Raw genomic sequence first — 21,791 nt, 5'->3', positions numbered from 1 at the left:
CTATAGGGTGAAAATAGCAGGGAAGGGAATAATCATGGTATAATGTGACTAAATCAAGATGATAAGCCTGAAAACAAAATCAAATTTATGTACTACCCGCTTCCTTTTGGTGCTGATGTCTGCCAAGTATCCATTCAGCCCCAGGCTACTGTTACCATCATTGCTGTCTCATGTTTGGATATTATTATTTCTTCGACATATTTCACATGCATTTCTCTATGAAGAAATCCATTTGTTCAGGCATTCACTTATTCATCAAAAATGTGTTGAGTACCTAGGCTATATATTAGCCACTGGTTTAGCATGAAGGATACAGAGACAAACCAAGAGGAGTCTCTGTCTCTGAGAGCTCAGGTTGAAATGAGTACTGAATGTTGTAGGTACCATGACAGCAGTTGCCCAGCGAATTCAGGAGCAGAGTCAGATTGAGAATATTCTCTCCATTTGGCAGATGAGAAGACTGGGGCCCAGAGTTGACAAGATAAGATTAAGCTAGGGCTTCCCTGGTGGCTCAGATGGTAAAGAGTCTGCTTGCAGTGCGGGAGACCCAGGTTCGATTCCCGGGTCAGGAAGATCCCCTGGAGAAGGAAACAGCAACCCGCTCCAGTACTCTTGCCTGGAAAATCCCATGGATGGAGAAGCCTGGAAGGCTACAGTCCATGGGGTCGCAAAGAGTCAAACGTGACTGAATGACTTAACTTTCAGTTTCAGGTGAGGGTAGAACTCAGGTCTCCTGAGATCTGTTCCATTCCTAAGCACTCTTTACACTCCCTGGGTTTGTCACCTCTTCCCTTTTACCCTTGGGACATCTCTAGACCAACCACCTTGCCTTGGAAGCCTGTCCATGCAGCCTGAGTGGACAGATGGACACTTCTGCCATGTGAGTGTCTTGCTTTCTTCACTGTGTTACAGCATGCTGCAGCACTTGTTCTGCTACATGTGTGGTCTCTTTGTCCTCTGTTTGAATTGTGGGCTCAGATCTTACAATATTTCAAGTTTTGGGAGAGTCTCCCAACCTCACTTAGCATCATCTAATAAACTGTGTATGTTATTCCTTTCAATTCAGTCCAACAAATGTGCATTGAACACTCTAGCTGGACCGAATGCCCCTGCCGTGACCCCCATGCATGTCTCCATCACAGCAGGTTCAGCTGATGCCTCTTATGACCCCGTACATCTTCTTGGCTCCACCCCTAGTTCTGGCCAGTTCTGAGTGGGCTCCAACTGACTTTGTGCTAATAAGTCTCTTCTCCAGTGCCCACTGCACATCACTTGCTTCCTGCCCTGGCTCCTCCTGTTCCGGCGAAGCCCACACAGCACCTTGCACAGGACCCTGAGAATGCAGAGGAGTCAACATCTCTGCAGGAACCTCAAGCAGGGGAATTCAGAAACTGATGGATCAGGACTTCTTTTCTCAGGGGATGTTTGGAGGACTCTCTATATGCTCCAATTAACATTCCGGTGGGATCAATTGCTCCCAGCATGACCAGCTTGATAAACTATTCTTGTTTTGGCTTTTCCTTCTCCTGGTCCCTTGCTCTTGTTCCTTGTGCTCAACTTCTAAATAAACTACCTTCCCACAAGTCCTTGAATCAGGCTCTGCTTCTGAATGGAGAAGTTTAGGCTGCCAGTAATGACTTCCTTATATTGCAAACCTGTCTGTATTCATTTATGTACTTGCTTGCTCATTCATTCCATCCCCAAATACAAACTGAGCATCTACATTCTAGGTTTGGGAATGTAGGAGTAAATGAAAGAGATAAAGTCCCTGCTTTCACATATCTTATATTTTCTTGGGAGTGGCAGGCTATGAGCAAATAAACATATAAATAGATCATATCATTTTAGATAATGATAAGTGCTCTGAAGGCAAAAAGCTGGAGATGGAGGGATAGAACAGAGTTGGGGAGGATACTTGGATAGGGTGGTCAGTGAAGACTTCTCCAAGGAGGCTCCATTTGAGGAGACACTTGAATCAAATGAGGAGGGCATTCAGGAGAAGACCTGGGAGGAACAAGGGCTAATGATCTGAGATAGACATTAGATTGAAGCAGAGTGGGCAGGGGGAGATTGCAGGAGGTATGTCAGGAGAGTGGGCAGATACCAGCTCATCTGGACTTTACCAAGATCAAAGGAGAGGGCTTCCAGAAGAGGAATAACATGACCTGAGTCATATGTTATGAAGATCATGTAGGTTACTGTACTAGATTGAATATACTGTACAAATCACACTGGATTAGACTAAGGGAGCAGGAGTGGAAACGGAGGGGCAGGAAGGGGATGAACAGTGGTCCAGGTGAGACATGACAATGGATTTGACCAGGATAATCCTGTGGGGGTGGTGATAAGTAATTGGATTCACCTATTTGGAAGGTAGAGATAATTAGGACCTACCTAGTGGATCAGATGTGGGTTGTGAAAGAATGACTCCTGATTTTTTGTTATGAACAACTAGGTAAATGATGGTGCCATTTGGAGGGGAAGACTTGGGGAGGAATGAGTGTGTGAGGGAGTCAAGAGTTCTGTTTTAGGCATATTTTTGAGATGCGTGCTAGACATCTAAATGGAGCTGCTCAAGGGGCATTAGAATTCAGAAGTCCTGCTCAGACTTTTGGAAGTCGTCAGCATCGAGATAGCATTTAAATGTATGGACTGGGAGATATCCTCTAGGAGTAGTGAGGAGAGAAGGGTTGAGTTTAACAGAACAAGCAGCAAATCGTCAAGCTGTCCTCCAAAGGAGTGACTCTCAGACTTTGATGTGTATGTGAATCCCCTGAAACTTGATTATTTGTAACTTACTGACTAAGCAGGTCCCTGGGCACTAGCCTTAGAAATTCTGAGCCTTGGAGAGAAGCTTAGAAAGACAAGTAGCCCCAGATGGTTTAAATGTAGGTTATACTTTGAGAAACTGTTCTGGGGGATAGGTAGAGGGTGGGAAGGGGAGGACAAAGAATAGTGCTAGTGTTGGGGTGACTAGATAGCAGGATCTTAAAGAATGTTTCTGTTCTCTCCAGGGCCATCATGAAGCCTTACCCTCCACCAGCCCCTCCTTCCATGTACAGGGAGAGTATACCATGTGGCACCCAGACTGTCCTCTGGCAGTCATGGACCAGTCTTTACCAGGCACCCCTCCTACCCCAGAACTAGCCAGCCCTACAGAGCAGCTGACTTACGAAAAACGCTTGACTTCACCCCTGTGATGGATGGGCTGTCATTGTCCAAGGAACAACATGGCACCAACGACACTGGCATCTGCAAGACAGCTGCCCAGCACAGGTGTCACTAAGAGCAGAGGAATGGCAGCCCAGTTTTCCTCAAGGCGAGTGACCATCAGATGAGTATTCTCACTGCAGCGGGGCTTGATGGGCTTCTCCACACCTTTGGATGTGGACTCAAACTAAGTGTATCACAGCACTAAAGTTTTCACATCTGAAAACTCCGAGCCTCAGCTCCGAGCCCTCATCCAGTGCCAGGTCTGCCTTGCCAACTGCTGGAGGAACTTTCCCTTGGCTGACTTGTCATATCGACTCCAGGACTTACCATCTCCCCTCTATCCCCTGCCCATATATCTCCCTTCCATGGCCATGTTTCACTTTTCTTATCATCCACATTCAAGTATGTGTGTGCTTCGTTGCTCAGCCGTGTCTGACTCTTTGTGACCTCAAAGACTGTAGCCCTCCAGGTTCCTCTGTCCATGGGACTCTCCAGGCAAGAATACTGGAGTGGGTTGCCATGCCCTCCTCCAGGGGATCTTCCCAACCCAGGGATCAAACCCAGGTCTTCCACATTGCAGGCAGGTTCTTTACCGTCTGAGCCACCAGGGAAGCCCACACTGAAGTATGATTAGTATCAATACCTCTGGTTCCTGTTTCTCTCACTCCAGCCAATCATCAAGTCTTGCCAATTCTCCCTTCCAAAATGTCTTTTGAATCTGTCACTTCCTTTCCATTCCCACTGTCCCTGCTCATTTGACTGGATTATCATTTAAGCCTCTGGTGTGGAATGAATGTTTGTGGTCCCACCATTCATCTGTTGATGCCCTAACCCCTGAAGTGCTGGTATTAGGAGGCGGAGCCTTTGGCATGTGCTTAGGGTTAGATGAGGTTGTGAGAATGGAGCCCTCGAAATGGAAAAAAGGGTCCTTATAAGAAGAGGAAGAGAAACCAGAGCTCTCTGCCACCCCTCCTCCATCCCATCCCGCTCAGTAAGGAGAAGGAGAAGCACCCATCATGAATCTTTAGCCTCATCTGCAAGTCAGGAAGAGAGCCCTCACTAAGAAATGAATCTGCCAACAGTTTGGTCTTGGATATCCCAGCCTCCTGCACAATGAAAAATAATTTTGTGCTGTTGAAGCCACGCAGCCTACAGTATTTTGTTACAGCAGCCTGAGCCAATACATCTCCCGTTCCGTTTCTCTGCCTCTTGCCTTCATCTGTTGTGTGGATAGCAGTGTCTTTCATGACACTTCTCAGTGATTATAGTAATATATACTTGTGGTTGAGCAGCTTGGTGCTTACCTTCATAACCAGAAGGTGCCCTCCTTGAAGCTGTGCATCCTTCGTTCACCACTCTTGACCCAGGGCTGAGTACCATGTTGGGCGAATAGCAAGAGGTTACTAATATACTCCTTCAAGAAATGAAATACTAATAAAGAATGCCTCCAACCACTTCTCTCAGCTTTCTTCCTGGTCCCTTCTGACTCACGCCTCGGGGGCTGACCAGGGTTATCTTTCTGAAACACAAATTTCACTGCACCCAACACTTCTTTTGTCAGTGCTTACTGGACCCTGTCAGTGTTTACCAGCACTCTTTGTGAATGTTTATGGGAGTGATAACAAAGTTAAGATCAAGCTGATAGTGAGGAAAGGTGTGGTGGATCAGTAATAAAAATGATCATAAGTGATTAATACAAATTTTTAAATTGTGGATTTGCTTTAAAAGAAACCCCCAAGCCCACGAGCACCACAGGAAATGGATGAGTCATGCGTTCCAAGTATCTAGTGTCCTCTAGATTGGCGCTTGATAACATCAGCCCTAACTGCTAGCACTACCTCGCTCAGTTACCAGGGTACTGTCCCAGGTGGGCATCACGTTAGTGTCCCCTTCTCTGCTGTTCGCAGGTGGGGCTCAGAGACCACCGCCCTCAACCCACGCTGCCATGTGGGCTCCATTCGGTGAAATGGGTGGGATTATCTTAGGAGTCATGACCTGACCTGTGTGACCCTGTGTGCATTGGGAATGGGGTGGAAAGAAATGGAGATCAGGGAAGACAAGGGAGATCCATTGACCATAGCTATTTACAAACTCAGGAAAGCACAGTTCAATAGAATTTCCTCTTCAGTGGAGTTGACCCATTTCCCCTCTCCTTAAAGAGGAAGTTCCATTAGCTCATAGAAACGCAGAGTCACCCATTCCTCAGCTTGGAAAAGCCCTCACAGGAGGTTTTTCAGTGTAGGAACAGACGGGGATGTCTCTTGGGGACTTTATTCCAAATTCCTGAGAAGTCTGGCGGCATCTCACCGCTGTTTGGAGGAACTCTCTCAGTTTCTCCCATGGCCCTGGTACTGGGCGGTCTGAGCTGAAAAGGGGAGGAGACCCAGCCCAAACTCCCACCCATTCCACATCCTCAGACCCCCTCTCTCTTCAATCTTCATACTCAACATCTTGGCCAGCCCTCATCCAACCTGCCCCAGGGGCCTTTCCATTTCCAACACAGTTCCAGGAGAAAGTGACCAATCTCACACTTCTTACCAATCTGACAAGAAGACCTTTGGGGAAAAGTCTGACTAGGTCCCAAACAGTGTGAGATAAGTCAAGTTCTGTGAAGGTGATAGGATCAGGGCTTCCCTGGAACTGGTTAGTTTCTCAGATTAAGAGGGGAGAGGTGTGGTTGGAGACAACACAGTGGAACAGAGATGCGGTGTCCCTGGCCACCTCCTGGAGGATCCAGGATGTGACAGAGAGCAAAGTGCACCCAGACTCAGGCCTCGAGCCCTGGGTCTGCTCCACCCGCTGGGCTGAGCTTGGGGAGAGCCTCAAACCCACATGTGGCTTTTCGTGGAAGGAGGAGGCTGCTTTTAGAATTGAATGCAGATGGCTTCCGCCCTTATGAGAAGCACCTCTGGGACATACTTCCAGGTTGGGGGAGCAGTTGGTGGGTTCCAGGGACACCTGGTTTGCTGTCTTCCTGGAAGGGAGGGGCCATCGGGGTCTCCTTTCAAGTTGTCAGAATTCACATCCAAAACACAGTGTTCTCTGTCCCACGGTTTCCTTTTCAGTTTTCCTAAAGAACCAACTCATTGGAAAAGACCCTGATGCTGGGCACGATTGAGGGCAGGAGGAGAAGGGGATGGCAGAGGATGAGATGGTTGGAAGGCATCACCGACTCAATGACTTGAGTTTGAGCAAACTCTGGGAGACAGTGAAGGACAGGGAAGCCTGGCGTGCTGCAGTTCATTGGGTCGCAAAGAGTTGGACACGGCTTAGTGACTGGACAATTACAACAACAAAGAACCTCTGCATACTCTTTCATTTACATCCATTTTCATTATCTCTCATTATATTACATAATTTTTACATTATCATTCTTTTTTTTTTTTTGGTGGCACCCCATGACTTATGGGATCTTGGTTCCCGGACCAGGGATGGAACTCGGGCCCTTGTCACTGAATGCTCAGGGTCCTAACCACTGGACTGCCAGGGAATTCCTTCATTATCTTTGCTTACCTTCTCTTTCAACAATTTTGTCATATATTTAATATACATTTTTAAAGATCTCTTTCATTTTCACCAGTTTCCAAGAAAAACTGTTCATTTCCCTTTACAGCTTTACAAGTCGACAACATAGACAGCAGAAACCAACACAACACTGTAAAGCAATTATCCTCCAATTAAAAATTTAAAAAACAAAGTCAATGACAGCTACCTATGCCTGGAATACCATACACCTGGGACATTAAACTCTTTATGTATGATCTCGTTTAAACCTCCCAACATCCCCACGAGGAATTATTATTCCCATTTTATAGATGAGGAAACTGGGACTTAGTAAGGAATTTGCCCAAGGTCACAGGCAACAAACAGTAACACGAGGAACTAGACCTGATTTGAGCGTTGAGTCCTCAGTCTTGGTGCCTTAAAGCGACATCACACATGTTATTCATTTTCATCCTTGATCAATAACTTGACACTTCTACCAGCCACTGTGTCATTGAAATCTGACTGATGTCACACATCCTATTCATTATCATCCTTGATCATCAATAACCTCACGCCTCTACCAGCCACTGTGTCATCAGACATCTGACTGGTTTCCCGAGATTCCTGTGATCCCAATAATTTATTGGAAGAAAAAACATACATCAACTCATTAACAGAGCCTTGTGTTTCAAGCCACATTCGCATTCATGTTCTCAGTGGAACCTTATAAACAAAACAAGTCAGGCAACATTTTCTGGTTTCACAGATGAGGAAAGGTGACTTTCCCAAGGTCACATGACTAGGAACAGTGAAGTCAGAATGAGAACTCCTAGGCTCTCGAAATGCCCAGAACTCTTTCCCTGTACCATGCTGCCTTTTCAATAAATAAACTAAATAAATAAACCCTCCAAGGAAATGCTGAGAAACCCTCCCTCAGACCTGTTTCTAGAGGGAATTATTATCAGACTGGCATCTATGAGCTTTCTGGCGGAGTGGAGGAGCTCTGGCTGGATTCACTGGGCCTGATGCTTATTCCAAGAGTGCCAGGGAGAAGGCAGGGCCAAGGATGACCCGGGGGGCACACAGCTTCCCTGCTCACAGGTGCAGACAGATCCCAAACTGACTGTGGGGAAGCAGAGCCCACATCTGCCCACTCCCTGGGCCCAGGGTCTGGTCATTGTCTCAGCACAATCCCATCTACTCCTGCTACGTGGACGAGCCCTCAGCGTAGGGCTGGCCCTCAGCCCTCAGCTCTGTGCGGACACGGCTTCCTCCCAGCCCAGCATCACGTGGGGTTGGAGGTGTCAGCCCAGAAGCCAGGTTGGCCAACATCCCAGCATGAGACTGAGTCTTTATTTCACAAATGGAATAACCACGGCCCTTTGATAAGTGGCTTAGATGGTAAAGAATCTGCCTGTCATGCAGGAGACACAGGTTCGATCCCTGAGTCAGGAAGATCCCCTGGAGAAGGGAATGACTACCCTGTCCAATATTCTTGCTTGGAGAATCCCATGGACAGAGGAGCCTGGCAGGTTACAGTCTCCATGGGGTCGCACAGAGTCGGACATGACTGAGTGACGTCCACTTCTGAGAAGTGGCTGCTGGTCCAAGCTCACCACATCTGATCACTGAGAGGACAGAGGTCCCAGCCCAGTGCCCTGTCCTGTAGCTGGACATCAGCAGCAACACAAGTACAGGTACTAACCCTGACCTTCCTGGGCAGATAAGGTGATGTCCAAGCCCAGAAAGCCACTGAAGGGCTGTGTCTGGACCAGGACAAACACCCATGGTTTCTCTGGTTCTGTCAGCAAGGTGGTGGGAGCAGCAGGATGAGGGCAGTGTGTGACATGGCCACTCCAAGTGCCCCAGGGGGCTGCTGCTCTATTTGCTCGAAAGAGGGCACTGTCTGCAGATAGACGCAACATCCCCAGGGTTCTGAGTCAGAAGCCCCCTTTTGGATCTCAGCTCCCTTTGGCTCCTGTTTCCTCCTTCCTCCCCTGGAAGTGGCCCCTGCATTGGCGGCCCTGATGCCTCTATCCTCCCAGCCCTCCATCCTACTGGAGGCTCTCCTGACACATGGACGGCCTAAGTGGGGAGGCCTGGCTCACTGAGCTGACTTTAGCCTGGTGGCTTCATGATCCCCCTGAGCAAAGAGTCCTTTAAAGCACAGGACGTGTCCCGAGGAGAGGGGAGGTCTCTACCCTGCTCTTCTCAGCTCTGCCAGAGTCTGCAGGGCCCTGTCTGCAGAGCAGGCCGATGCTACCTATGTATCCTGTGTTAGTCTAGCTTCCTCCTGGACACCTACTGGGCCTGCAGCAAAGTGTCCAGACTGGCATTGTGCTTCACTTCTGGCCCCTGGATCCTCTGGATCCAGGCAGCGTGCAGCTGAAATCAAGAGCAAGCCCTTAGCCTGCCTCACTCATTTGACTGCAGGCTGGTGATCAGTGGCAGGGTGACCAGGTCTGAGTCAAAACTGCCCAGGAGACCGCCCGGGGCCGGCACACAATCCAGAGGGGCAAGGTCATGGGCAAAGCTCCAGTCAGATGTGCCGAGGTCGCCACAGCTGGTCAAGCCCAGAAATGACCAGTCCTCAGTTGGTTGGTCCCACTGTGCTTCAGGGGTCTGCAAAGGAGCAAGAATCATTTCTGGGGGGTCCTGTTGCACATAGCCCTTGGCCAGGGCTGGTAGAGGCCAGCCCGCCCCAGTATCCAGGCACGTCCTGAATTGGGGGTCAAGGTCCTCTGTCGAGGAAGACTCTTCTTCCAGGCCGCCTGCCTGGGCTGCCTTCTCCTCTGGGCACTGGGTCTGCTTCAGGTAGCCCTGGAAGGCCCCTGCCACTGAGTCTTCTTCCGCAGGCTCCTCAGGTCCCAGGGGACTCACATGGCCTGAAGCTGAGCCACCCTGAGCATCCTCAGGCTGTCCCCTAGAGTTCTGGACCAGGCCAATGCCACTGTCCTCCCGGTCCCGGCTGTTGCTCCCCACCTGCGGCTCCCAGCTGGGCTCCGTGCCGGGACACAGGCGGGGATCTGGCAAGCAGATCCCGCTGTCTGCGCTGTTGCTGCTCCCTGCACTACCACAGCTGTTCTCCAACTCCTGGGGCATCCCCTTTTCCAGAGCCCCCCCGGCCTGGGGGCCGGAGGCAGGGAGGAGGAACTGGGGCTCCTCGGTCTGCAGCGATGGCTTGGCACTGCCGAAGCCGCTGTCAGTGCTGCCGTGCACGTCTGAGTTCCTCAGCTCCGGAGTCACCTTGGGGAGGGCCTCCTCGTCCAGGGTGTGGAGGGTATCTTGGGTCTCTGGGTGGGAAAACTGGCTGATGAGGTTGAAGGGACTGGGCTTCTTGAAGACCTGGGGAGGAGAGCGCAGAGTGAGAGGGGCGGGAGAGTCACCAGCAGGAACCCACCCCAGTGCAGCCAGGAGAGGTGAGGGGTTCAGGAGACGCTGTTCCAACAGACGGGGCACGGCAGAGCCTGCAGGACAGGTTGCTTGTCCTTTTGGCTTTGTTTCAGAATTGAGTTTTCCTCCTCGTACAATTCTCAGTTTGACTCAGGCCAGCTACCTAAGAAGCCTGTGTTCTCAGAGCTCAGACAGAATGGGAGGCTGCAAGGAAAGGTGAACATTCTCAGGCAGCTCCGTCAGCAGTGCTTTTCAAACCCGAGAGGCTGGCTGGACCACTGAGATCTAGAAATGTGTTTCAGACTTTTTTCCCCCCAGTAGGACCCTGAATGAGAAACATGTTACATAATAATGCTACGTAAGATATAAATAGCACACAAATATATTATTCATATACAACTGAAATCAATTTCACAAAATAATACTTATTGTTACTGCCTGTGCATCGTGATCTATTGTATACTGTCCTGTCCTATTCCATGCTATTTATTTCATCTTTTAAAATGCTGGAGGTGAGATACCAAGATCATTTCTCCACTCCCTGAGTGTGACTCTCATAAACACAGCCTGGCTTCATTGTGGGTCAGTGAACAAGCACAGAACTAGCAGCTGAGGAGGCCCTGCTGCTGCTGCTGCTAAGTCGCTTCAGTCGTGTCCGACTCTGTGTGACCCCACAGACGGCAGGCCACCAGGCTCCCCTGTCCCCAGGATTCTCCAGGCAGGAACACTGGAGTGGGTTGCCATTTTCCTCTCCAATGCATGAAAGTGAAAAGTGAAAGTGAAGTCGCTCAGTCCCCATTAATTGCTAATAGTCCCAGGAAGTCACTTGACCCTTCTCCCCCTAGCTCTTCTGCCCCCGTTGCACTGGAGTTCCTTCTGCTCCAGACAGTGCTGCCTCGGGGCCTTTGGCTACTCCTGCTTGGAACACTCTTCCCCTAACATTTTGTATGACTGTATCCTTCTTATCATTCAGGTCTTGGCTCAGAGGTCATCTCCTCAGAGAGGCTTTCCCGATCTCCCCTCTTCCTATCAACCTTGTTTATTTATTCTTAGCACATAGTTTCTGGAGTTAATTTTTGTTTTCTGTGCTCCCACATATACACAGATATACACAGATAGGCTCACTCCCTATACCCAACAAAATGTTCACAAGCTCCTGAGGGTGGGAGTTGTCTGTTCTTATTGGCCACTCTATTCCCAGAGCTGCTTAAACTGAGCTGGCACATAGTAGGCACTCCTAAGGTTTCTAGACTGACTTATTGACTTACTGTTGCACATCTAGATCCCTTTGTATGTGATGACTTTAATGCAACTCTTATTGGCTGGATCCCTATTAATATCATATAGCTTGGTGACTAAGGATGTATATTCTGGAGCCAGACTTCTGGGTTCAAATTCCAGCTTTGCCTCTTATCAGCTGTGTCATTTAGGCCAAGGTTTGTATTAAAGTTAATAGCTGATATAAGTCTCTGATCCAAATGTTCAGAAGGAACAAAAAACTACAGATTGCTTGTCATCTACTTTGGCATTTTTGCATCTATGTCTATGTCTATTTCACTGGTTTGCATTAAAGTTAATAGTTGATCCATTGGCTGTCCCTCCAGAGCTAATCAAGCCTTTTGGGCCCACTTACTCAGTTGCCTTCCATACAACACTTTGCATGTTGTAGATGCTTGGTAACTGCAGCTCCATTGCCCACTCCCTCTTGCTAGATGTCTTTCCTCAAGCTCAACTAAGACACTTCTATCCAGTGGTCCTCTCCCACTGCTCTGCTTTCTAGTTACCCATCCTTGAATGCTGGCCCCATGGTGCGCTCACCAGGCAGCTTCACTCCCCTTCTCCCCACTCCATGCCCATCCCAGAATTCTTTCTCAAGATCATTTCAGAGGACCTTTGCCACTTGCCTTACTTTCCCTAGAGATCCTGGGAACCCTGCAGAAGGTCCCCTTCCATCTGTGAGCTTCCCCGGGCTCCTGTCTCCCTGACAGAGCCCATCCTTATAGCTGAGTCCTTGATCATCCCAATAATGTCAGTTTTGGGGACCATCTTTGGTCCAGTCTGAATCCCAGGCCAGAGATGGGCTGAGGTCTGGAGATGCTGCTCAATGGGACAAGTTGAATTTCAGAGGCTGACTGACTACAATTCAGCATCTGTCAGCACTGTGTAGTCAGAGGAGACCTGCCCCCGCCCCCGCCCCTCCCAGGAAGGGCTGGAGATGCTGCTTCCTCCAGGAAGCCCTCCTCTCAGCATGCTCTCCACGCTGCTCTCTCCACCTGACCACAGCCCCTGTCTTCCTCTTTCAGAGCACTCAGCACAGCCTCTAGGGATGGGCAAGGCTGGGCTCTGGCCTTGATTCTTGCTGGCTGTGGGGCTCTCTGCATGTAACGATCTCTTTCTGCCTCAGTTCCCTCAGTTGTAAAGTCAGGCTTATAACTGCCTGTCTCCAAGGTACTAATGCCCAGGGGCTGGTCTGCAGCCAGTCATTAGCAAATAGTAACAAAATGGCGTGAGGTGGGTTGGGATTACTGTGTTTTTTCTGGGCCACGATAAGGCAACATTCTCTGTACTGGGCTTGGCATTCAAGTTCTCCCTCCCACCCCATGGTGCTTGATGAAGGTGCCTCTGATAACATCAGGGCTGAGGGTATGGACTGCCTGGGAGGGTGTGCCCTGCCTCTAGGAGTCCTGGTAGGGCTGGGAAGGAAGGATGGGGTGGTGGCCTCTGTGCAAGACTCACCAGGACAGCAGGCAGCTTCCCCCGGCGCCGCACATACAGCTGGAAGGTCAGACAGAAGGCCAGGGCTCCATAGAGCAGCAGGACAAAGGTGACAAAGATGCTGATGTTGGTCACTGTGAAATCTGTGGGGTCCAGAGAGATGGGTTTGTAGGCCATGGGATGTGGAGGGGCGGTTCCCATAGCCCCTCTCAGGGGCCTCTCAGCGAGTGGCCGAGTAACCACCCCTCCAACCCCTTAGGCTACCTCTAGGCCACAACTCCGGAGGCCACAGCTACATTCTTGTTTTTCATTGTGGCATGCAGAACCTAGTTTCCTGACCAGGAATTGAACCTAGGCCCCCTGCATTGGGAGTGGTCCCTGGATTCTTGGGAATCCCTGCCTGGCTTTCCAACCTCCACGCTGAAGGATCCCTCACTAAACACATGGACTCTGCCGCCAGTCTTTGCACAGAACTCACACGATGGCACACAGAGCTGAGGCACAGGATGGTACAGCAGGTAAGAAGGGGGGCTCTGGGAGCAGCCAGACCTGGGTTCCGATACCAGCTCTATCACTTACTAGTTGTGAGGCCGTGGACAAATTACTCAGTCTCCCTGAGCCTTAGTTTTACCATCTAAAAATGGCACAATAATAGTGCCTACCTCACAGGTGGCTGTGAAGTACACAGCATTTATCATCTACCAAGCCCTTTAAAACAGCACCCCCCGCCCCAATCTGTGGTTTCAGTGACCTGTGGTCCAAAAACATTACATGGATGATTTCCAGAAATAAATAATTGATAAGTTAAATCTTGTGCCATTCTGAGTAACTTGAAATCTCATGCTGTCCCACTCTATCACTCTGTCCCACCTGGGACATGAATCCTCCCTCTGTCCAGAAGATCCTGCCTGTGTCACTTAGGGGCTGCCTCAGTTATGAGATGGGCGGTTGTGGTATTCAGTGCTTTCGTCTAAGTAACCCTTATTTTACTCAATTGTGGCCCCAAAGTGCAAGAGTAATGATGCTGGCAATTTGGACATTCTTTTAACTTAAAATTATCTTCAATTTAATTGATAAATTAAACTCTGTCATATGCATGTATGTACAGGAAAAATCAGTATACATCCATGATTTCAGGGCTGCCACTGGGGGTCTTGGAACATATGTCCTGGGAATAAGGGGGGACTACAATACTTATGTTATCTGATTCTTACTCTTACCTTAAGAGGTAAATACTATTACCATCCCTATTTTTATAGACTAGCATTCTGAGGCCAGGAGAGATTAAGTTGCCCAAGGTGATAGATTTCATAAGTGGTGAGGCTGAGATTTGAACCCAGACCTGTACACAAAACTATTTCTGTATTAGTGAGTGGATGTTGAAAAAGTGTGTAAGGCCACATGGCACAGAGATGATGCCTTGCTCTGCTTCAGTGAGAGTGCGGCTTAAATAACAACCAGCTTCTAAGTGTCTGCCATAAATTGAAATGTGCCGTAGAAAAGCAAGGAGTCCTTCTGGTCACTGCTGGACGCTGCCCTCACTGGACCGGGCACTCTCCCAGCCCACTGACTGTTGACATCACCCATTAGGCATTCAACATATACTATCCCAAGTAGCTAGATGCAGCCTCCTCTTGCCATGCCCTGTCTTCCCAGGCAGACCGTAAGATCCTTGTGGGCAGAACCACGAACTTCACACCCCATATTCCCTTGCCCGCCACCCACCCTCCACACCCCCAGCACTTGGTTGGGAGCCTGGCACAGTGTCTGCTGACTTTTGCAGCTGCGGAGAAGAGCCAGCTCAGTTCTGCTTCCTCTGAGGGGGAGGAGGGAAAGTTCTGAGATGCCCTTGGGGTCCCCAGCTCCATTCAGCCGAGGAATGTGACAAACAGGAACCACCACAGCTGACTAAGCGGGCTGGGAAGGGCTCCTGGGAGCTTAGTTGGGCTCTGGTGGAAACACCCGCACAGCTGGGAGACCTGGCACTGTGGCCACAGCCTGGAAGTCACTTATAGGTACTGAGCCTCAGTTCCCATCTCTCTAAAATCGGGACAACAGGAGCTCTTTCACAGGGGCTGGGTTAGGAGGGAGGGCTGTGCTGGCGGGTGGGGGGCCAGCACAGTGCCCCTCAGCGGCAGCCCTGCTTCCTTCCCTCCTACCTCCCTCCTGCCCGGACAGCAGCCCCAACCAACTCACACTGCGAGGTGAGCAAGATGCACTCCTCCTTGGACCAGACCTCCTTGTTCACTCGGGAGCCGACAGATGGTTTCACCCTGACGCAGAACTCTCCCACCCCTCTCGGGATTGGGAGTTTGAAGCTTTCGTTTTTGACCTTGCCAAGGGACTGAAATGAAAACAACCAGAGCAATAAACACGATATCCTTGTTCCATGGCACATGAGAGCCAGAGGGGCAGTTAGAGATACTCTAAAGCACTGCAAGTCAACCTCCTTCAGTGTTCTTTTTTCTAAGGTGACAAACCTTGCTTTATCAATGCAGCCCAAGATCTCTGTGATTACCATGATTTATTTTGTACTAAAAGAGAAAATGAAGTGTTTTATAGATACTGAGGACCTTCCCAGAAGGGGCTGGAGTCAACTGTGGTGGAAAGGGATGCATGCATGCATGCTAAGTTGATTTAGTCATGTCCGACTCTTTATGACCCCATGGACTATAGCCCACCAGACTCCACTGTCCATGGGATTCTCCAGGCAAGGATACTGGAGAGGTTTGCCATGCCCTCCTCCAGGGGATCGTCCTGACTCAGGGATTGAACCCGTGTCTCTTACATCTCCTCATTGGCAGGAGGGTTCTTTATGACTGGGCACCACCTGGGAAGCCCATGGTGGATAGGAAAGAAGATGGATTTTGTGGTTCCAGGTCCCTCACTTATGGGAGTGTGCTTACAGGGCCTCCTGGAGCCTCATTTCTCCAGCTATAAAACAAAATAAAGTCTCCGCCTACAAGAGGATTGGAAACCATAGCTATACAATGTCCCCTGTAGTTATACAATGTCCCACAGACACCTAGCAGGCACTGCCTTCCCTGCCACCTGGCAGAAGCACATACTTGAGGACTGAGGCCATCTCAACCCTCCCTCCCCACCCCCCATCCACCTCACAACCTCCCTGACTCTGCAGGTAAAGTTCCCAAGGGGAGGACAAAAGGCACTTCCGGCCCCAGGAGACAGGTGAGTCTGACCGTGGAGAACTCCATACCTCATAGTGTCCTGGTACCTTGCGAACCTCAATCTGGTACTCCCGGAAGTTGTGGAAGATGTTTTCATATGTGTCGCCTTCAGGGGCCACCTCAGGCCTGGGGAGCTGGATGGCCCCAACGATGTTACCATTGTGCACCTCGAGCTTCACGCTGGCAACCGTCAGAGTCACTGGGTGGGGAGACAGAACCATGAGGCCACTGGGCCGGGGAGGGCCTGGGCACCCCATCCAACCCTGGCCTCCAAGGTCAAGCTCTTCCCACTATAAAACCTGTATTACAGGTCTCCCAACTTGGCAGCACATAAGGAATTTCTGGGGTAGAGGGCTAACAACAGATGCCTGGACCCACTCAAGACACAGTGAATCTGAATTTTGGAAGAGGGGCCCTGGCAACATCTATTTTAAACATACTCCTCAGTCATATTTCTGCAGCTAGTGAAGTGCCGGCCTGTGAACAGGCATTTGGGAGACAATGACCTCCAAGAGTATCATTCTGACTTCTGCAGAGCAGGCTTGCCATACACATAAGGGCACAGTCAGTCCCAATCTGAAGAATGAAAGAATCCTATTCACATTTGGGGCTTATCATCCTTTTTGCTACTCTCTGCGGAGAGAAACTCCCAACTTGATTTCAGTAGCACTTCACTGCTTCAAATGGACTGCCCTGGTGGCTCAGAAAGTAAAGCGTCTGTCTACAATACGGGAGACCTGGGTTCGATCCCTGAGTCGGGAAGATTCCCTGGAGAAGGAAATGGCAACCCACTCCAGTACTCTTGAAAATCCCATGGACGGAGGAGCCTGGTGTCCATGGGGTCATAAAGAGTTGGGACGTGAATGAGCGACTTCATTTCACTTTCACTGCTTCAAAGCCCCACACCCTGATCTCAGGGAATTCTTCCCTAAAGGCAGCAGGACCAGATTCAAATTCTGCCTATTGCTTGTGGCCCGATGCTGAGTGTTTATGGATTCACTTCCTCTCCCAGAACCCTACAAGTATACCAGTCTGGCCCTCATGACTCAGCTGTTCCAGCTCACCCCAAGACTTCTCTTCTGTAGGATAAACAACTCCAGTTCCCTTTTAAATCTTGAACAACTTGGCTATTTTCATCAAAACTTTCTCCAAAGTTCTGACTCAGGTTTCTTTGAGCAACTAAATCCCTGACTAGAAAGCCAGGTGGATGTGGCAAGCCATGGGAACAGACAGCAAAGGTCTAGACAAGAGCTTCTGGCGGGAAAGGAGGCTGAAAGCCATGCTCTAGGCCCAGGGGAGGAGAAGCACCTTCATCCATGGAGAAGCGGGTGTTAGGAGAGGTCCAGTTGGAATGCTGGCTTCCGTCCACTGCCCGGACTCTGGCTCGGTAACCATTGCTGCGATACAGGTCCAGGGTCTCCATAGTGACATCACAGGACATCATTGGCATCTGGCTACACCTCTGGATGGACTTCCAGTAGGTGGGCTCTACTCCATACCTGCGAGACAGCAGCGTAGGCATGGGGAGAGGAACTTGTGCTTCACCCTACCTCCTTTAGGAGGGAAGCAAGGGGCCAGGGGAGAGCTCACACGACAATACAGCCCTCAGGGTGTTCCCTCTAGTATGGGGCATCCAATTGCAAGGGGATCTCCCTTGGTTCTGGGGCTCTGAGCCAGTTTCTCTGTGGTCCCGAAGACTCTCAGATTGGAATAGGAGTAGCTCAAATGCCAACTCCTCCAGGAAGACTTGCTACTACTCTCTGCAACACAGCTCACTTTCTTCCTCCTCCCAATTTCATCTGCAGTCCTTAGGGCTTCCTTGTTCTCCAACTGTCTTATGGATGCTTTTCCTGTTTTTACAATAAGATGGAAAAGTCTTGAGGGTAAAGGCTTGGCTTTCTCATCCCAAGCTCCCAGCATACTGCTCAGTGCACATGAGACTTGATCGGTACTTGTCAACTGATAGATATGTGCCAGGGTCCCTCCTGGTGTCATTTCAGTAACAAGGCAGGTATCTTCCCATGCCAGGGGGGTAGAAGGGGCTGCACTCTCCCACTTGCTCACTCATCTCCCTCCTTTCTCCACCCTCCTTTTTGCTTACCTCAGGAGTTCCACTTCATAATAGGTACTTTCAGACTGATTTGGAATGGGTGTCCAGTAGAGGACGTGGTGGAAAAACTCTGCTTCAAACCACGCAGACGGAGGTCTGGGCAGTTCTGTCGGAAGACAGGAGAGTGTCAGTACTAGAGGTAGCAGAGCCTCCCCCCACCCACCCCGGGGAAGAGATACTACTGCAGATGGCTGCAAGCATTCTGCCTGCCTGCTAAGTCGCTTCAGTCGTGTCCGACTCTTTGGGACTCTATGGGCTGTATCCTGCCAGGCTCCTCTGTCCATGGGATTCTCCAGGCAAGAATACTGGGGTGGGTTGCCATGCTCTCCTCCAGGGGATCTTCCTGACCCAGGGATTGAACCCATGTCTCTTAAGTCTCCTGCATTGCAGGTGGATTCTTTACCGCTGAGCCCCCAGGGAAGCCTGTTTATTGAGCACTCAGCTAAGTACTTTACATATACTGTCTCATTTAATTACCACGGTAGTCATACAAGGTAGGCATCTATTACCCCAAGTTTACTAGAGAAGCAATGAAGGTTCAGAGATTTTAAGTGACTTGCCCAAGGTCAGTGGGGATAGTAAGGGGTAGAATGGGCCCTTGAATCCAGATGGATCTTATCCCAGAGCTAATGTGTTCTTAAATCACCATCCTGTGCTATCTGGGATCAGAAGCAGAAGTGAGAAGAGACAAGCTGGGTGTGATGCATTCCAGGTAAGAAGGCAGGGGCAGAGGGTTAATCTGTGCCCATAATGAGCTCTCAGATGAGCTGGTCCCTGGCTGTGCCCAATCCCTGTGCCTGCTCCAGCCCTATCCCAAGGTCTGCTTCCCATCCCCACATCTGGTTCCCACTCTGGCCCCAGTTCTGGCCTTAACCCAAGGCCCCCCTCTCTGGAGTTCTTTGGTACACAGATATCCTCCTCATTGGCATCTACCTGTTTCTCTTCACAGAAGCCCAAGTTGAGTGGTTGCCCCATTCCCCAGCTTCCAGGAGAGCTTTACTGCAGCCAGATATTCAGGCTCAGCCTGAGTACAACAAATAGTCCTGGTCCTAGACTGGGCTGAGGACATTTCCACAAAAAACTGGCACCCTTGGCTCCAAGGTGAGATGTGTGTGTGTTAGTCGCTCAGCCGTGTTGGACTTTTTGAGACCCCATGGACTGTAGCTTGCCAGGTTCCTCTGTCCATGGAATTCTCCAGGCAAGAATACTGGAGTGGGTTGCCATTTCCTCCTCCAGGGGATCTTCCCGACCCACGGATCGAACCCTCATCTGCATTGCAGGCAGATTCTTTACCACCTGAGCCACCAGGGAAGATACTAAATACCAGAGCCTCTCTCCACCTCCTGTCTTCCCCTCCCTCCTCCACACACCATTCATCAAGGGCAAATCATTTAACCTAGCAGAAATCTTCTCATTTGTAAGAATGCAATAAATACACCTACTTTAAGAGTCTTGCAATGAAGATTTGCCCATTAAGTGCAATGAAGCATATCAAGGCCAATGCCAACACCCAGTTCTTCTCTCCCCAGTCCCTTAATATCTCTGCATCTGACAGTGACTCCCAGGCTGCCCTAGTTCTCCAACTTCTAATCATCTCTCTAATAATGCTGCTTCTTTTTTTTCCTGATGGTCATTCTCACTTAGAAAGCACATCTCGCTTGCTTTCTTATACTGTCTTCGATCCTCAAGTCTGTTTCTCAATTTCAGAAGAGTACATGGAAAGTGAAAAGTACAGTGGGTCTCTGTGGTGTTTGGGCTGCACATCCCCAGCTCAACTCTCGATCATGTGAATGGTGACCTCATGTTTTACTTCATATTCTGGTTCTCTCTCTGCTCTCTCTGCCTCTGTTCCTGGGACTCCCCGCCCTTTCATTCTCTCCCTTCAGGATTTAGCTTTTCAATTACAGAAACTTTCCAGGACATCTGGCTGGGTTAGGAAAGCTAAAGGGTAACAGTAGGAAAGAAGAGGCAGGTGGCAGTGGGAATGCTTTGGGGGCTAAAGGAGGAGAACGGATGATATGATGGGGGTGACAGGTGATGGTGGAGTTAAAGAGTTGAGGGGTGACATGGCACGGGGGAAGAAACAGGTTAATCGGAGAGCTAAGGTAAAGTCAAGTCAGACTGAGATCAAAGTAATTTCCCAGAGGGACCACCAGTCCCATAATTTGAACTAGAACAACAAAAGAGTCAGGGCTGAATTTATGACTCACCGGGACGTGGGTGGGCAGTGAGTTGAACGGGGGGTGGTCATTTAACTTCTCTATCCACACTTCCCCACTACCCCAGTCAATCTCAGCCTGTTAGACGTCTACAACGTGTGAGACTGAGATTCAGGCTTGCCAGAACGCGGGAGATTCGGGGAGGGGGGAGATGATGGGTGCCTCTTTCCACAGAGGGCCGGTCAGTCAGACGGGGTTCTCCGTGGGAGATAGAACTTTAATGCACAGTTGACAACCAGTGGGAGAGGGAGCAGGATGGGCGCGGAGAGGGCAAGGCTAGACCCAGATCCTTACCGTGCGCGCGAGAGCCGAGGAGCAGGCTGAGGAGCGCCACCAGCTTCACTATCTGGTGCGACAGCATCCTGGGCGCACCGCATTCTCCCGTGCCGGGGCCAAAGCCGGAGCCGCGAAGCTCGCCTCCGGCAGCGGCTCTACTCGGCTGCGACTGAAACCTCAGCCTGACGCGTCCGCTCACGCCCCGCGAGGCTGACGCCAGAAGGGCGGGGCCTCGAGGCGCCCCGCCCACACGCCGTTGCGTCAGGGAGTCGAGCCCGCCGCCGGTGCGCGGACTGCCCAAGCTCGTGGACAGGAAGCTGGGGAGCGCCTGGGCGGTGGCTTGGTGTCCCGGCTGGGGACCGGGTTTGTTCAGCTCTCACCTTCCTTACCTCCCGGGGCCTCCAGTGCGATCGAGTGAAAACAGTCTGGGTAGCCTGGAGGGGTGTGTGTTTGTGTGTGTTTTCAGGCACAGGTTCGGGGAAGCGGGGAGATTGCCCACAGAGGCAACGCGAGGGGCAGCCTTGCCTCGTGGGCGCGGAAGGTGGGGTGAGGGTGTCAGAGCAAATTGTACAGAGGTACGAGTTGGGGAGGGAGATTGTGCTCAGGGAATGTGTGAGAGGACAGGTACGTGTGTGAGCCTTGGCATTGCCAGGTACCTTGGTGTAGGGCTCTGAGCTAAACTTAGAGTAAAATAGGCAGTCTCCTACCTGCTTAATATTTCGAAGGTGTGCTCATGACGTCTTCCAGACTTTTTTGGTTTCCCTCACCTGCCTGAAATCTCGTGTTACCACCCCCCCACCACCACACACACACACACACACACACACACACACTCCAAAATCACTGCAGATGGTGACTGCAGCCATGAAATTAAAAAGACGCTTGCTCCTTGGAAGGAAAGCTATGACAAACCTAGACAGTGTATTAAAAAGCAGATACATCATTTTGCTAACAAAAGTCTATATACTCAAAGCTATGGTTTTTCCAGTAGTCATATGCAGATGTGAGAGTTGGATCATAACGAAGGCAAAGCGTGGAAGAATTGATGCTTTCAAACTTTGGTGCTGGAGAAGACTCTTGAGAGTCCCTTGGACAGCAAGATCAAACCAGTCAATCCTAAAGGAAATCAACCCTGAATATTCATTGGAAGGACTGATGGTGAAGCTGAAGCTCCGATATTTTGGCCACCTG

General features: G+C 50.1%; 1 protein-coding gene across 1 annotated transcript; it reads right to left on the bottom strand.

Annotated features, from left to right (window-relative positions):
• Nucleotides 1-6,519: 6,519 nt before the first annotated feature.
• Nucleotides 6,520-20,755, bottom strand: IL10RA (interleukin 10 receptor subunit alpha). Its single transcript, XM_055548215.1, has 7 exons — nt 20,619-20,755; nt 18,097-18,211; nt 17,304-17,494; nt 16,025-16,194; nt 15,004-15,151; nt 12,829-12,950; nt 6,520-10,044 (listed from the first exon to the last, which is right to left on the bottom strand). Exons 1-7 carry the CDS (start codon nt 20,683-20,685, stop codon nt 9,115-9,117), a joined length of 1,743 nt encoding a protein of 580 aa, XP_055404190.1. The 5' UTR covers nt 20,686-20,755; the 3' UTR covers nt 6,520-9,114.
• Between the last annotated feature and the right edge of the window lie 1,036 nt (nt 20,756-21,791).

This window comes from Bubalus kerabau, chromosome 15, assembly GCF_029407905.1.
Source record: "Bubalus kerabau isolate K-KA32 ecotype Philippines breed swamp buffalo chromosome 15, PCC_UOA_SB_1v2, whole genome shotgun sequence".
Classification (NCBI taxonomy): domain Eukaryota; kingdom Metazoa; phylum Chordata; class Mammalia; order Artiodactyla; family Bovidae; genus Bubalus; species Bubalus kerabau.
The sequence above is the reverse complement of the archived record's forward strand: the minus strand, read 5'-3'. Positions and strand labels throughout refer to the sequence as shown.